We start from the raw sequence: 14,105 nt of genomic DNA on the forward strand, positions 1-14,105 counted from the left end.
AGCCATTGCAATTAGTTTGTTCCTTCTCTGCTGTGTTCATTCAATCTCCTCCTCCTCTCCATGTGGACTTTCCCTTTCCTTTCAACTGTGCACTCTCACACTTCGGTGTCTCTAGTTGATCTTTTGTTTTTAGTTCTGTATGTTAATGATTAAGTGTTATAAAAAGCATTACCTGTTACACAACCCTGAATAGCTTTCATCACCACATGGCATGCTGTCACATCATCACAATTCATAATTGATCATTGTGAGCAACTGCTTATGCTTAGTTTGGTGTGCTAAATAGCGTGATGATAATCAATGGAGGGACACAACTTGGAGATCATTATAGCAGGAATTTGTGTTGCTAAAAGTAAGGGTGCGAGCAGTTGACATCCTAGTTTCCTTGAGAAAGGTTCTACATGCTGTGGTTGTAATTGAGCTGGAGCTAAGTGGATAGTGCCTTGGCAAAGGTTCTAAGTGGGCTGGTCAAAATTGAGTGAAAGCTAATTGGAACCTTTTTAAAATGGGTGATGCATGCACCTAGTCAAAAAGAACCATAAAATAGCTATCCACCAACTATTTGTTGCAATGACTCCTCTATGTGCTCTCATCTATGTTATTGGAAATTTTGAGGTAAGGGTGCATGGGCATGGGCAAAACTTGAGTTGGCGCAAAGCTCACTCCTCAATGGACTGATGGCACTGTAGTTTCTCATAGTTTGCTAATATGTCAGATGTCACTTCTCATAGTTTGCTAATATGTTACAATTCTGACTATTAATAGTTTCAATATTACTTCTTGATTATTTTAGGTGCAATTGTATGGAGCACATGATAACCATTTTGACTTTTGACTCTTTTCTCCTGAAAAATTGGACAGATTCAAGTAAGCATGCAAAGTGTCTCTGAATATGTTGTACCACCTCCTGTCGAGGGTGTAGCTGGTGGAGGGACAGGTTACGGTTGGAATGATGCCAACCTAAAGCCAAGCGATGAAAGCAGACCAATGGTTTCAGATATGGTTTCCATTTGGTGCATGCCTAGTACTGCCAACATAGGACATCAAGAGCAGCCGCGGCCCCTGGAGAATGTGAGGCTTTTTTTTTCCCACTGACTTTGGCACTCGTAGCCTCAGAATTAAAATATTTGCAGATTGAAACTATCCATTCATATTGTTAGATTCTTGCAAAGTTTCTTGCTGTTCTATGCATTTTGATATGGGTTTGTGAAATCTCTTGACAATCCTCATGTGCTTGCTTGTGCCAGATTGCTATGCTAGCTGCAAGGAATGAAAAAGAAAGTGTACAGATAGCATTGCGCCCAAAGGTAACATGGGCAGGTGAAGGAGTTGCTGGATGTGTCGAGGTTAATTGCACAGATTTTTCTTCTGAATCCTCTCATAAGTAAGACACATTATCCAAATTGCAAGTGCGTCAACTTTTTACATTCTTGACGGGCATAGAATTTGAACTGTTCGTTTGATCTTAATTGAGGATCTGCTGTTTAGGTTAAGTATGTTTTGGTTCTTACTTGTAGGCTTGAAGTTGGAAAGGCTGTCACCATACGTCGTGTTGTACCAATGCTTGGTGTACCGGATGCCCTTGTTCCACTAGAGTTGCCAGGTGGCAAAGTGGCTTTACATCCTGGGTATGTAGGTTGTTGTATTTCAACAAGGCTTAACCAGGTTGCTTATTTTGCCTGATGAAAACATGCTATCTGTTTGATTCATGTTATGCCTTGTTATGTGTTTTGTTGCCTGCAACTTGGTGCAAGTATGTTTGCAGCTCTTGAAGTCAATTGGCAGTTTATTTCTTTCTCAGCTCACCACTCTGCAAATTGTTAAGAACACTCCTAGGATGGGCAGGTCACACAAATTGTACAATCAAGCAACTATAATAGAGCTACGTATTTGTTAGCATTGCATGTAAGGGCGTGTTATAGTAATGGTTAAGGGGATCTTGCCTGTTTCTGAGGGGCAATTACCCCCAGTTAACGAGTGCTTTTTAGGCCTTTCCTTTTTTAAAGGGCTTTCTTTCCCACGTCAAGCATCGAAATTAGCACATTAGTAAAAGCAAAGCCCGCACAGGACAATACTCCAGTGCATGATGTGCACTCTTGTTTAGCTCAAACTAACCATGATATATTCAATTCAAGACTGTGCATCTGAAATTTATAACAATGTCCTTTTTGGATAAATTTAGAAGAGATTGGTGCATGAATTCTTTAACAAAATTAATTTATAAAATGCAGTAGCACTTTGAGTCTTGAGATTATCATCAGATACTACAAACTTGTCCTTGTGTAGAGCTGTCTTGTTGCAAAGGTGAGGATAAGAATTGCCCAATCAAGTTCACACATCTTCTTTCTCTTAGCCTTGTACTTGTACTTGACATCCTCCCCTGAGCAGAGAGCCAGGATGATAGTATTCCTCTATATGGCTTTTTATTTTGTAGAGGGATCTTTTATGTATTTTCACTTTGGTGTTGATTATCACCGAGGTGTTTTTTAATAGAATTTCTCTTCTTGAAGGAAAACAAAGACTCATCAAATTAACGCACATGCATAACAAATCCAAGTATATGTTCAATGCGTCATAGATCTACACATCAAATACAGGAGTCAAAACTATTGGTTTTTAGCACATTGCCATCCTTAAGGTCAGCTATAACCATAACCCATGTGGCAGACACTTTTCTACAAGCTGTATGTTGAATTATGTAAAGCACAAACTGTTAGGGATGTATATATCCTGGGTGTATGGGCTCATAGGCTGAGGCTGAGTGCGTTTCATTTTTGATGAGGGGTACACATTTAAGGCTGGCTGACCTGTAATTTTTGCGACATTTAATGCTAGCTGACCTGCTCTTTATTTTGTATTATTCTTGCCTATTTAGAGCAGCCCCTCCTCCACTTCACAATCATTTGATACGAGCATACTGCATCATTTTGGAGAGAGGGAGACCAGGAGCACTCTGCTGGACCGCTGGTTGCCACAGCCTATGTCTTTGTACACACTCTTGTGCCTTGGTATATGGATGCCGTTTCCTGAGTTCATTATCTTTGAGTTCATGTGTTCTTTGTTCTTTTGTTCAGTTGTGTGTGTTTACATCAACTCTTATCTTTTCGCTTCCATTGCTCCACGTCATTGTGACGTGGTATCAAGGCCCGAACATCTTGGTTCTGGTGTTGTTCCCTGTTTCTGTCTGCTGTTTCTGTTTCATGTCCAATTGCTCTTCCCGACTGTGGCAAACTTTGTGGTTCAACTGGCATAGGTGCTGGCAGCTGGGTTGTCGTATACATTGTAGTTTTTTTAATGTGTGTCTGAGATTTTTTTTCCCATGTTGGCATATGTGTGTATGCTAAGTATGAAAAGAATTTTCACATATAACAACACCCTTGGAAGTTTGAAAATTTTTGCACAGTTCAAGTATGCAAAGTATGAAAGACGTTTGCATCCTTTCACCCTCCCAAAAGAAAAAAGGTCTCTTTGGGGTGAATTTTTTTTTGAAAAGCATTGACAACTGCATAAAATGTGATGGAAGCAAGGCATGAGCAAATGTGATGAGTGTCGAGCATCCGGACTGAACTTTGCAGCCTGTTGGGTCATGAGACTGAAGTGCCCACTGTGCAGCCTGTTGGGTTCATGTAGGCAACTCTGTGTGTGTGTGTGTGTGTGTGTGTGTGCTGCCTCTTGCGATAGTGGGTTAGGAGATTACCACCTAAACTCACATATGAATAGGAGTTGGAGTTTGTGGATTCTTATACATACCTAGGAGGGTTATTCACAAGGTCCACCTTTTCTATGTGAGAGGCAGTAGACACTAGATTGACTCATGGATACACAACACTTGGTGGTTTGGAGAGGATGTGCTTAGAGATACACTTCTAGGAACCTTGCACCAAGTTGTGGCTCTTTGATACATTGGTCACATCCACTCTCCTCTATGTAGTACAGATATGGGGGCCTAGTCTTGATTACCAGAGGAGATCAAGGCGCACTTAGGACGGATAGAAGTTGATGGAGAGACCGTTGGTGTCCATGATATCTAGGGTAATCAAATGTAAGCCTTCAATCTTACATGAGATCATCAAAGCTGAGCTAGTGGCTGCATCGATTGTGGTAGACGCTCTCACCCCATCGGTCACATACATACATAGCCTATGGGATTTACCTAGACATATATGCATGGTTGGCTCTTGAGTCCTCTAGGCAGCTTGCTAGGGAGGGTGAAACTTCATGTTGGTATGCATATAAGTTGGCATGGTTTGAGCTACATGGCTTTAGCATGCATAGTTTACCCCCCTTCTAGCACTCCCTTTGATGCACCATCTCTTGATTTGAACAGGTTAGAGATTTGAAGGATTATCAGGATGGATCTTACCCAGTTGGATTTTAGGCGACATGGTTGACGCCAATGTAGGAGTTGGGGATGAAGATGGCTTTCTACCGTGAGCATTCTCTTCATACCATAGATGATGGATTTATTGTTCGCTTGAGATACATGGACATTCACCTTTTGCATGGGATGTGATGTACTATTGGCTAGCTGTGCACCTTCTCACATCAGTTGAATATTGAGACTGGTAGATATAGATCCATCCCACCAGAGGAGTGCATATGCCATTATGTTAGATAGAGCTAGAGATAGAGGAGCATTATATCTGTGGTTGTTGAGCTTATTATGAGGCCCAAGGCAAATTTCTCTATTTGTTTAGAGATGGATTTGGACTGCTATTCTAACTCATGGATTTTACCGATCGGCGATGCATTTTCCTCTTCCTCCTTGAGATACGCCGACTTCATGACATGCTTCTTTGCAGTACAGTTGCTCTGGGATGTTGCCACGAGGACGTGAAACTTTGATGCTTTGCTTATGTTTAATTGATATTTGATTAAAGAATTAATCAAATGTGCAATTAAAAGATGTAGAGGTGCAAGCTACTTTTTCACAATTGAAGGCCGAAGGACCCTGTGAAAAAGATGGGTGTCAAAGGCAAAAGTTGTAACAAGTTACACTTGTTGGATTTTAGGTGAATTTTGGTTTCAGTTTTCCCTTAGGACCATTAATTGGCCATTAAGTGTCAGTGGTGACACTAGGGACTAGGCATTAATTAATGGATTAATGCTTGTCCAAGGGTCAATTAATGCATGGGACCACTTTGGGTTGCAAGTGGTTTGACCAATTAATTTTTGATGGGCAAGGTTAATCTTCTGGGCATGGATTAAGGATTGAATTAATTTTCAGGATTAATTAATCATGAAAATTAATTAAATGTCTGGAAATTGCTGAAAATGGATTAAGAAAGCTGCCACTTGGCAAAGCTTTCCCATGCAAGTGGGGGAAAGACTAAATAGGGCTGAAGGGAGAGGGAAATCTCGTTTTTTCATTTTGGAGCTGTTGGAAAGAGGTGTTGGACTATTGCTACCAGCTTTTGGGGCCATTTCCCAGCCATTGGAGACCATTTTGGTGATGGAGATTGCATATTCTTGACCTTGGGAAGCTGGCAATTGCTGCTGATTTACTTTCTCCTGAAGATCACAGTCTCTGATGCTCCTATTGTTGTTGGTGCATCCGTTTGGGGCTGGTACAGTAGGGCAGCAACAGATTTTGATCAGTTCTTCGCGACGAATCTCAGAATTTTCTCTCTCTACAGCATTCTCTCATCTCCTTCAGTCTATGCTCAGCAATTCTCAGCCATTTGGAGGAGATTTCAGCCATTTTTGGTGGGTTGATCTTTAATTTCTGCAATAAACCCTTATTTACAGCAAAAATTAGGGTTTAGCAGCCACCTTGGGATCCGTGCCAGAGATTGAAGGCTCAAGGGACTGAAATCAGCAGCTGATAGTTGAAGATTATCAAGGGATTTCAGGAGCCAGCCCATCCCAAATTGATTTGGGGCAGCATTTGGCTAGCCAAGGGTCAAATTGGAGAAGAAGTCCTGGGTGAATCAAGGGGCAAATGACCCAAAAGGCTTGCTGGTCATTTATGACAGCAAGAGCAGTTGGTTAGCAGGAGGAGATTGAAGAATCTCGAGTTGTACTCCTTCCAATTGAATGAAAGCTAAAGAAATACCGCAAGGGGCGCCAATTTTGGGGCCAACAGGGTGTCTACTGTCCAAGAATGTTATGGTAAAGTGTGTATTTCATTTTATGTGCATTTATTTATTGCTGTAATTAACTCTTAAATCAGGTTATCACCACCCATTCCAAGAAGGAAGACTGGTTTCAGATGTTGAGGCTCTTTCTAGAGGCAGCTCGGAGACTTCTTTGGGAGGGAGTCTCCTAGTCCACATAGGAGACTCTTGCATTGCCAGAGTTCACACATAGACAAGGAGTATTGATTGATTGAGCTGTTCAGCCTGGTTGATCTAGACGTCCTAGACCTCAACACAAACACCGATGACATCTTCATAGGTAGATACATGAGATTATCACTTAGGCTAGAGTTGGACTCTCCATATCCATGAGGTTGTAACTTGTACCATTTGGAGCTCACTATTACTAGATAGAGTTCCATGTTTTACAGCTAGCCTTAGCTAGCTTCCTTCTTGTTTGCTTTGTGTTACATGTTTTGCTAAGATAGTTGTACCATTATACACATGATTGTAACTCATGGTCTCATAGGTCATTTTGGCCTTTTGCTAATGTTAATATATAATTTCATTTCATTTCATTCTCTCTGTGTTTTTCAAAGCTCACCTAAGAGTTGAAAGCGCACACACACACACACACACACTCTCTCTCTCTCTCTCTCACACACACACACACACACACACACAAATTTCACACATTGTTAGAGTGATTAATTTTTGAAATTATATTCCGGCCCTTTGAAATCAGGCCTTTGCTCACAATCTTCACTCTGAATAGTGAAATTAACGTTTGAAATTTAGTTTCAGCATTCAAAAATTTAATTTCAGTGCCTGAAATTTCATTTTAGCCCTCTGAAATTAGATTCCTGCGCTTTGAAATCAAGCTTTTCTTTCATAAATCAAAATTTTCAATCTATAATTCTGCATCATAATGTGAAGTAACATCGAAGAGACTTTATCTACAGATGGGTTGTATGTGTTAGCAGATTAGTTAGCTCATGGTTGAGTCTGGACTTGTGGTTCAGTAGGCTGGCATCATAGATTATTTAGGCATTTTATTTGCCATTGTTTATTGTGGATTGGCATTATTTGCAGCCAGTCGGCCAGCATTTAATGCTGGCCGACTTGTCATATTTTAGACATTTATTTTGGCCTATTTATTGTCAGCCTCCCTCCTCCACATTCATTCATCACTTGACAGCTTCTGGGGAGAGGGAGCAGGTGCCAGTGCCTCCAGAGTCGGTGACTCACATTGTATCCGTACTGTCTCATGTCTTGGTATATAGATTCCATTTCCCGAGCATACATCTGAGTTCTCATTTGTATTGTGTTATCTCTTTCTTTTCTTTTGTCTTGTGTTTAGTAGTTTATTTCAGCACATGTTTATGCTTTCATTGCTGCACCACTTCTGACAGTATGTCGGGTCCAAAGTGGTATGTTTTAGTAAATGAAGCCACAAGGAAGAGGGCAATTCACATGTAAATGTAATAATTGTGGTCATTAGTGGGATGGAGGTCTAGATCACATCATGATGTGCATTTTGGGCTTGCTTGGCCATGTCGTGGCTCCTTGTAGTAAAGCACCATATTTTGCCAAATAAGGTTGGAGGATGATGCATGCAAGCGAAAAGGCCCAAGATTGAGATGTGAATGTGGATGCTAGGGAGTAGTTTATATTTTACCATTGAAACTTGAAGTTGATGAAGCAAAAGGGGAATCCAATAGAGCCAAGGCAAGTGAATGTTGACAATATTGACACTACAAAGACAAAGGATGTTCCTACTATCCCTCAAGAGGAGAGGGATATTTATTTCAAGTTGTATGAGGAGCTTATGATGTCATTTTTGAGGTATAAGTTCAGCAGCTTGTACTTGTAATATAGTTGGCACAAGTACCGCTATAGCTGAAGATGAGGATCTACTTGAGAGCTTGAGCTCTAGTAGTGTGAGTGATGATGAGAAGTATGAAGACATTGAGCAGCATGTTGGGCATGAGTCATGACACATTCTCTAGGATTTACTTTTGACTTTTCGTAGTTTCCATTTTGATGATTTATGTGGAAATACTCATGGTGCCATAGGTTTTACATCATTGGGTGCACAAGTGTGTGTACATGCTCGTGGGTTGTCAAGCAAGAAACAAAAAGATTTGAGATGAAAGAGAGACTTGCCAAGCATATGGGACTTGCAAGCATGCAAGGAAGCTACCATTGCCTTGCATTGTTTCTTCTATGTTGAGGACATCCTTGTTGGAAAGTGAGGAATCTGTACTTTGTAGACATGGTGAAGGCAATTGGAAAGGTTGGTCCTACATAGAAGTTTCCATCTTACAATGAGTTGCATACAAAGGAATTGAAAGAGGAGGTCAAATGCATTGACAAAGAGCTCATAGCAATAAGAGAAACATGAAATAATTATGGATGCTCTTTTGTATGCAATGGCTGGTCGGACACAAGGTGAAGGCCCATCATAAATTTCACGGCTTGCTCCATTTGTGGGAGTATTTTCTTAAAGATTGTCGACATTTTAGGGGAGTACAAGTGTGAGAAGTTCGTATTTTAGCATCGAAAGCAAGTAATCATTGAAGTGGGGCCATCAAATGTGGTTCAAGTATGTGTGGACCATGCAACAAATTGTGTTTGTGCAAGCTAGTTGGTTGAACAAGGATGGGCAAATATATTCTCTACAAGATACACATGCCATTGCTTGGATGTATCGGTTGAGGCTATTGGTAAACTTGATTGGGTTGTCCTTGTATTGGAGAAAGCAACAAAGATTGTTGTGTTTATTACAAGAAAGTTTATAGTCCTTACAATTTTTAGGTGTCTTATTTGCAAAGATTTGGTCAAACCATCTGCAATTGGCTTTGCATACTCTTTCATAATGCCAAGTGGTCTCTTGGATGGGAGATGTGCATTGGGCTTGTGCAAGTTGATGATAAATTTCTCAAAATGAAGGTGACTAAAACTACACAAGCTTTGGAGGCGTTTGAGATTTGTTCGCCGCATCATTTTTGCAATAGATCAAACTCATTGTAAAAATTTGTACCTCCATTTTAAAGCTATTACACTTGATAAATAAAAAACGAGCAACAATGGGTCTCATTTATGAAGTTACTGATCACATGGTAGAGAAGTTGCTAAAGATTCAATTTGTTGTGAATAAGCTAATGGGTGAAACACAAGCTCTTTGCATTGTCCAATGGCATATGTGCCGTATATCTTTGCATGTTGATGGCTACATGCCAGATCAGATTGAAGTGGTGAGGAAGTGTTTGAAGTTATCTTTCCTTTGAGAGTTCTTGTTTTTGATGACGAGCTTTTCCATCAAGGGCCTAGGTTTCTTTAGAGAGTACCTAGCTTTGATACCATGTAAATAAATTCTTAAATATAGAATACAAACACAATCGTATGACAAACCACATATTGATAATAGAACTGAGTAGGGTTAGGTTAACTTAGAGATGATGAACATAGAAGATGAATGAAGAATGAATAGATACAATGCTCTTTGGAGTAAACACATTATGCAGAGTGAATATGAAACCTTAAACTCCCATGTCTTTTAAGGAACAGGGCAAAGAGCATGAGATTGTACTCTGTACGGATCCTGAAATGCAGTAGATAGTCTTTGTAAACGATCAGTAAGTGCAGATCAAGGTGATGTATCTGTCCGGATCAGGCTGAGTAGCAACAGGGTGGCGTGAATAGATTGAAGTCAAGCAGAGCAACATTTGGCTTATGGGACATAGACTCTCTCTAGGAAAGTTTGATAAGAATTAAGTTTTGGGGTTGTAATAAAGAGCTAATCAGTGTATAATGCATTTTTTAGCTCAATAACATCTTGTTTGGGTAGGGAAAAATCAAGATAGTGATAAAGAGATCCATGAAGGTGTAATGAAAGAAGCTGAGAGGAGAGAGAAGAAGAGCTGAGGAGAGAGAAAGAGAGCAAGAAGACTAGAAGAAGAGAGAGAAAGAGAGAAGGGAGGAGAGAAGGGAGGAGGAAGCCATGGAAGCTGGAGATGAAGGTGAAGGGTATGATCTTGATAATAACTGGTTGCCCTAATTTGGGGCTCTTACACCTTAAATATCCTGGTCAGTGTGACGGGGTGTCTAAACCCTAGTTGGTGTGTATCCCGCTTGTTATAATCCATCCCCACTCGGAAGGTTTTTGCCCTAAAAAACAAGGAGAAATAGAGGGGAGTGATGGGTGGGCTAAGGGAGGGTTGCAGAGCACTACTCAGAGCCCTTTGACAATGAAGATTAGGTGTGGAGAGACTAGGGACAGCATGCAATCCGGGACTGGTCTGCTGAAGTAAACTGGTCACAACTTTTGATAGGTTGCTCCAAATAGGGCGTACCATATGTCGAAACGGAGCTTATGACGAGTACTTTCAGCCTATGTAGAATGCACATGCATGTGATTTGAGTAAGTACAAAACTGTTCTAAAACAGTATGCAGTCTGTGGGAAGAGGCTGGGCAATTTGGGGCATGACCGGCTAGTCTTCTAGCCGTTGGGGTTCACGGAGGTAGGGAAATTCATTGAGGATGGTTGCTGGGCGCCAAAAGGCTTCTTCCAAGGGTAGGCCTTGCCATTTGATGAGGTATTCTTTGATGGATCAGGACCGTAAGTGCTTATCTCGCTGTCCAATGATTGTTTCAGGGACATATTGAGTGATGTCCTCTTCATCTATAGGGAGAAGTTCTTCCATATAATCCACTGAGGAGCCTACAAAGGGTTTCAGCAAGCTAACATGAAACACATTGTGGATTTTGGTGGTAGGGGGGAGTTCTAAGCGGTAGGCCAAGTCGCCAACTCTCTTCAGGATCCGATATGGGCCATAGAAGCGATGGGCTAGCTTGTTACTGCTGCCCTCTTTGAGAGTTGAGTAGCGGGACTTAGATACTTTCAAATGGACCAATTTCTACTCTTGGAATTCCATATGCCTTCGTTTTTCATCATCATAGAGTTTCATGTGTGTTTGGGCCTTTTGAAGATTCCTTTTGCATTGATAAAGTAAAGCCTGCATGCGATCCAATTCAGCTTGACTCTGAGGGTTGATCTTATCGGTAAACAAAACTGTGGAAAGGGAAACCTTATACCCATATAAGGCCTCAAAAGGGGAAACTCCAATGCTAGAGTGTGTGGAGTTATTATATGCAAACTTAGCCAAGTGAAGCCACGTATCCCAACTGTGCTGTACATCATTGTAAAAGTACCTCAAATATGTCTCAAGCCATTTTTTCACTCTCTCAGTTTGACCATCAGTTTGAGGGTGGTATGCAGTGGATGGAGCAAGTTTAGTCTCCATGGAGGTGAAAACTATCTGCCAGAAGTTGCTCTTAAACTTTGCATCTCGATCATGTACTATGACTTGTGGTAAGCCATGCAGCTTGAAGACATTTTCCATAAAATGAGTGGTTACATGAGAGGCAATATATTGGATCTTAGTGGGGATAAAGTGGGCAGCTTTGGTGAGGCGATCAACTACCACATAGATACTGTTCCACCCTTTCTTAGTCGTAGGAAGGCCAGCGATAAAGTCCATTGTGATGTGAGTCCATTTCCCTTTAGGGATAGGGAGAGGTTGCAAGAGGCCAACGGGCCTGAGTGTACTATCCTTGTTCTGTTGGCATGGAACATATTTGGTCACAAAGTCTTTGACATCCCTCCATAAGCCTTTCCAATGAAAGCTCTTGGCAATCCTGTCATATGTTTTGAAAACACCCAAGTGACCTGCAGTGGGGCAAGAATGCATCTCTTCCATGATCTTCTGCGTGAAGGGGGAAGTGTGCGGGATGACAATCTTGCCATGGGACCAAATAAGGCCATTCTTGAGCTGATATTGGGAGTTTTCAGCCATAACCCCATGCTGTAATTTTTGAAATGTGTGGCTGAAGCGATCATCTAACAAGTAAGCCTCTTGGAGCTCTTCAACCCAATCACTGTGCAATTCCAAGATAGAGGACACTCTGCATGCTCACATTCGAGAAAGTGAATCAGCCACAATATTATCCTTGCCCCGCGTGTGTGAAATATCAAAGTCATAGTTCTGTAAGGTTGCCACCCATCGCCTTTGCTTAGGAGTCAAAGTAGACCGAGTCAAGAAGTATTGGAGGACTCGGTGGGCGCTTTTTACTTGGAAGCGGCTGCCATACAAATAGTGGTGCAATTTCTTGATGGCATGGAGGATGGCCAACATCTCTTGGTCATATACATTCATTTGCATCTTCTTATTATCAAGCTTGCGGCTTTCAAATGCAATCACACCATGCTCTTGCAACAATACTGCACCAATACCCCAGCCACTGGCATCACAATGAATGGTAAATAGCTTAGACAAGTCAGGGCAAACAAGGATGGGGGCTGAAGTAAGCGCGTCCTTTAACTGTTTGAAGCTATGATCCGCAGTGGCATCCCAAAAGAATGACTCTTTTTTCAAGCGATCAGTCAAAGGTGCTGCAATGGTGGCATAGTGCTTAATGAAGCGTCTGTAGAATGAAGAGAGACCAAGGAAGCCACGCAAAGAAGTGGTGGTGGAAGGAGTGGGCCAATCTCTAACACATTGCACCTTCTTTGGGTCAGCCTATATACCATTTTTGCTCACAATGTGTCCCAAGTACTCCACAGATGTCTGCATGAATATGCATTTGCTCTCCTTAGCAAAGAGTCGATGCTCTCTCAATATGTCAACGTGTGTCAAGTGCTCCATAGATGACTTGCTGTAAATGAGGATGTCATCAAAGAAAACAAGTACGAACTTGAACAGAAAGGGTTGTAGGATTTTGTTCATGAGGCTTTGAAAGGTGGCAGGGGTGTTAGTCAACCCAAAAGGCATCACAAGAAAATGGTAAAGTCCACGATCAGTCTTGAAGGCCGTTTTGACCTTATCTCCTGCCCGCATATGAATTTGATGGTAGCCAGAGCGCAAGTCAATCTTAGTGAAAAAGCATGCCCCTTTTATCTCATCCAGCAAATTATCAATCCATGGGATGGGGCAGTGGTTCTTCACTATAATTTTGTTCAAATCTCTGTAGTCAATGCACATGCGAAAGGAGCCATTTTCTTTTTGACTAAGAGGACATGGGATGCATAGGGGGAAGAACTTGGTTCAACGAAACCTATCTTCAACAACTCCTTGATTTGCTTTGCAACCTCTTCACGCTCACACTTGGAGAGTCTATAGGGGGGTTTATTCACTGGCTTGGAATGGGGCTGTAGGTCAAGTGGATGGTCCACTTGTCTCTTGGGAGAAAGGGATGTAGGTATCTGAAATAAGTCATTGTATTCCTCAAGTAAGGCTTGCAAGGCTGAATCATGAGATACTGTGGAGGGTTGATCAGAATTGTCCTTATTTAATTGCAAAACAAAGATTTGTGAGCATTTCTTAAACTCCCGTTTGAGTTGCTTTGCTGTAATGAGCTGAAAATCAGCATGATCTTGAACTCCCTCTTGGTGGATAGGCTGTCCATGCATCATAAACTCCATGTAAAGCTGAGAGAAGTCCATAGCAATTTTCCCCAATTGTTTCAGCCAATCACAGCCCAAGACAACATCAATGGGGCCCATATCTAGGCAATCAGATCAACCAGTGCCACATAATTTTCAGCCAGGCATAAGGGAACTGGAGAACATACATGTGTGCTGATTTCTTATTCTCCATTTGCTACTTGGACCTTCAAGGGGTGGTGTAATGCCATAGGGGTACATTTCAACCGATCAATGGCTGATTTATTGACAAAACTGTGAGTGCTTCCACTATCCACAAGGATAAAAACATGCCTTCCATTGATGCTGCCTTGAATGCGAAGCGTATTGGGGCTGCGGGAACCCGTCCAAGCATCCAAGGAGATTGAGCAAAGGGAAGTGGGAGGTGGGTGGGGTGTTAAATCACAAGTATCTGTGATGGAGCACCGCCCGGGTCAAAGGGAAACCCATCCTCGGGGTCATAGAACTGCTCATGATCAACATCCTCCGTGGGCTCAGCTTGGTCAATGGGTAGGTCATCCTCCTCAGTGTGCCAATCTTCCAT

At 41.7% G+C, this 14,105-nt stretch overlaps 1 protein-coding gene across 1 annotated transcript in view; it reads left to right on the forward strand.

The window, feature by feature from the left end:
• Positions 1-14,105, forward strand: part of LOC148022594 (alpha-1,6-mannosyl-glycoprotein 2-beta-N-acetylglucosaminyltransferase) — a 112,467-nt gene that overhangs the window by 23,065 nt on the left and 75,297 nt on the right. The window contains exons 2-4 of the mRNA XM_087695550.1: positions 862-1,071; positions 1,248-1,384; positions 1,518-1,628. Of these exons, the coding sequence (XP_087551676.1) occupies positions 874-1,071; positions 1,248-1,384; positions 1,518-1,628 (446 nt within the window). The 5' untranslated portion in view covers positions 862-873. The remainder of the gene's footprint in view (positions 1-861; positions 1,072-1,247; positions 1,385-1,517; positions 1,629-14,105) is intronic.

This window comes from Lygodium microphyllum, chromosome 16 (assembly GCF_053477565.2).
Source record: "Lygodium microphyllum isolate KBCC chromosome 16, Lygodium_microphyllum_v1.1.10, whole genome shotgun sequence".
NCBI classification, from domain to species: Eukaryota; Viridiplantae; Streptophyta; class Polypodiopsida; order Schizaeales; family Lygodiaceae; genus Lygodium; species Lygodium microphyllum.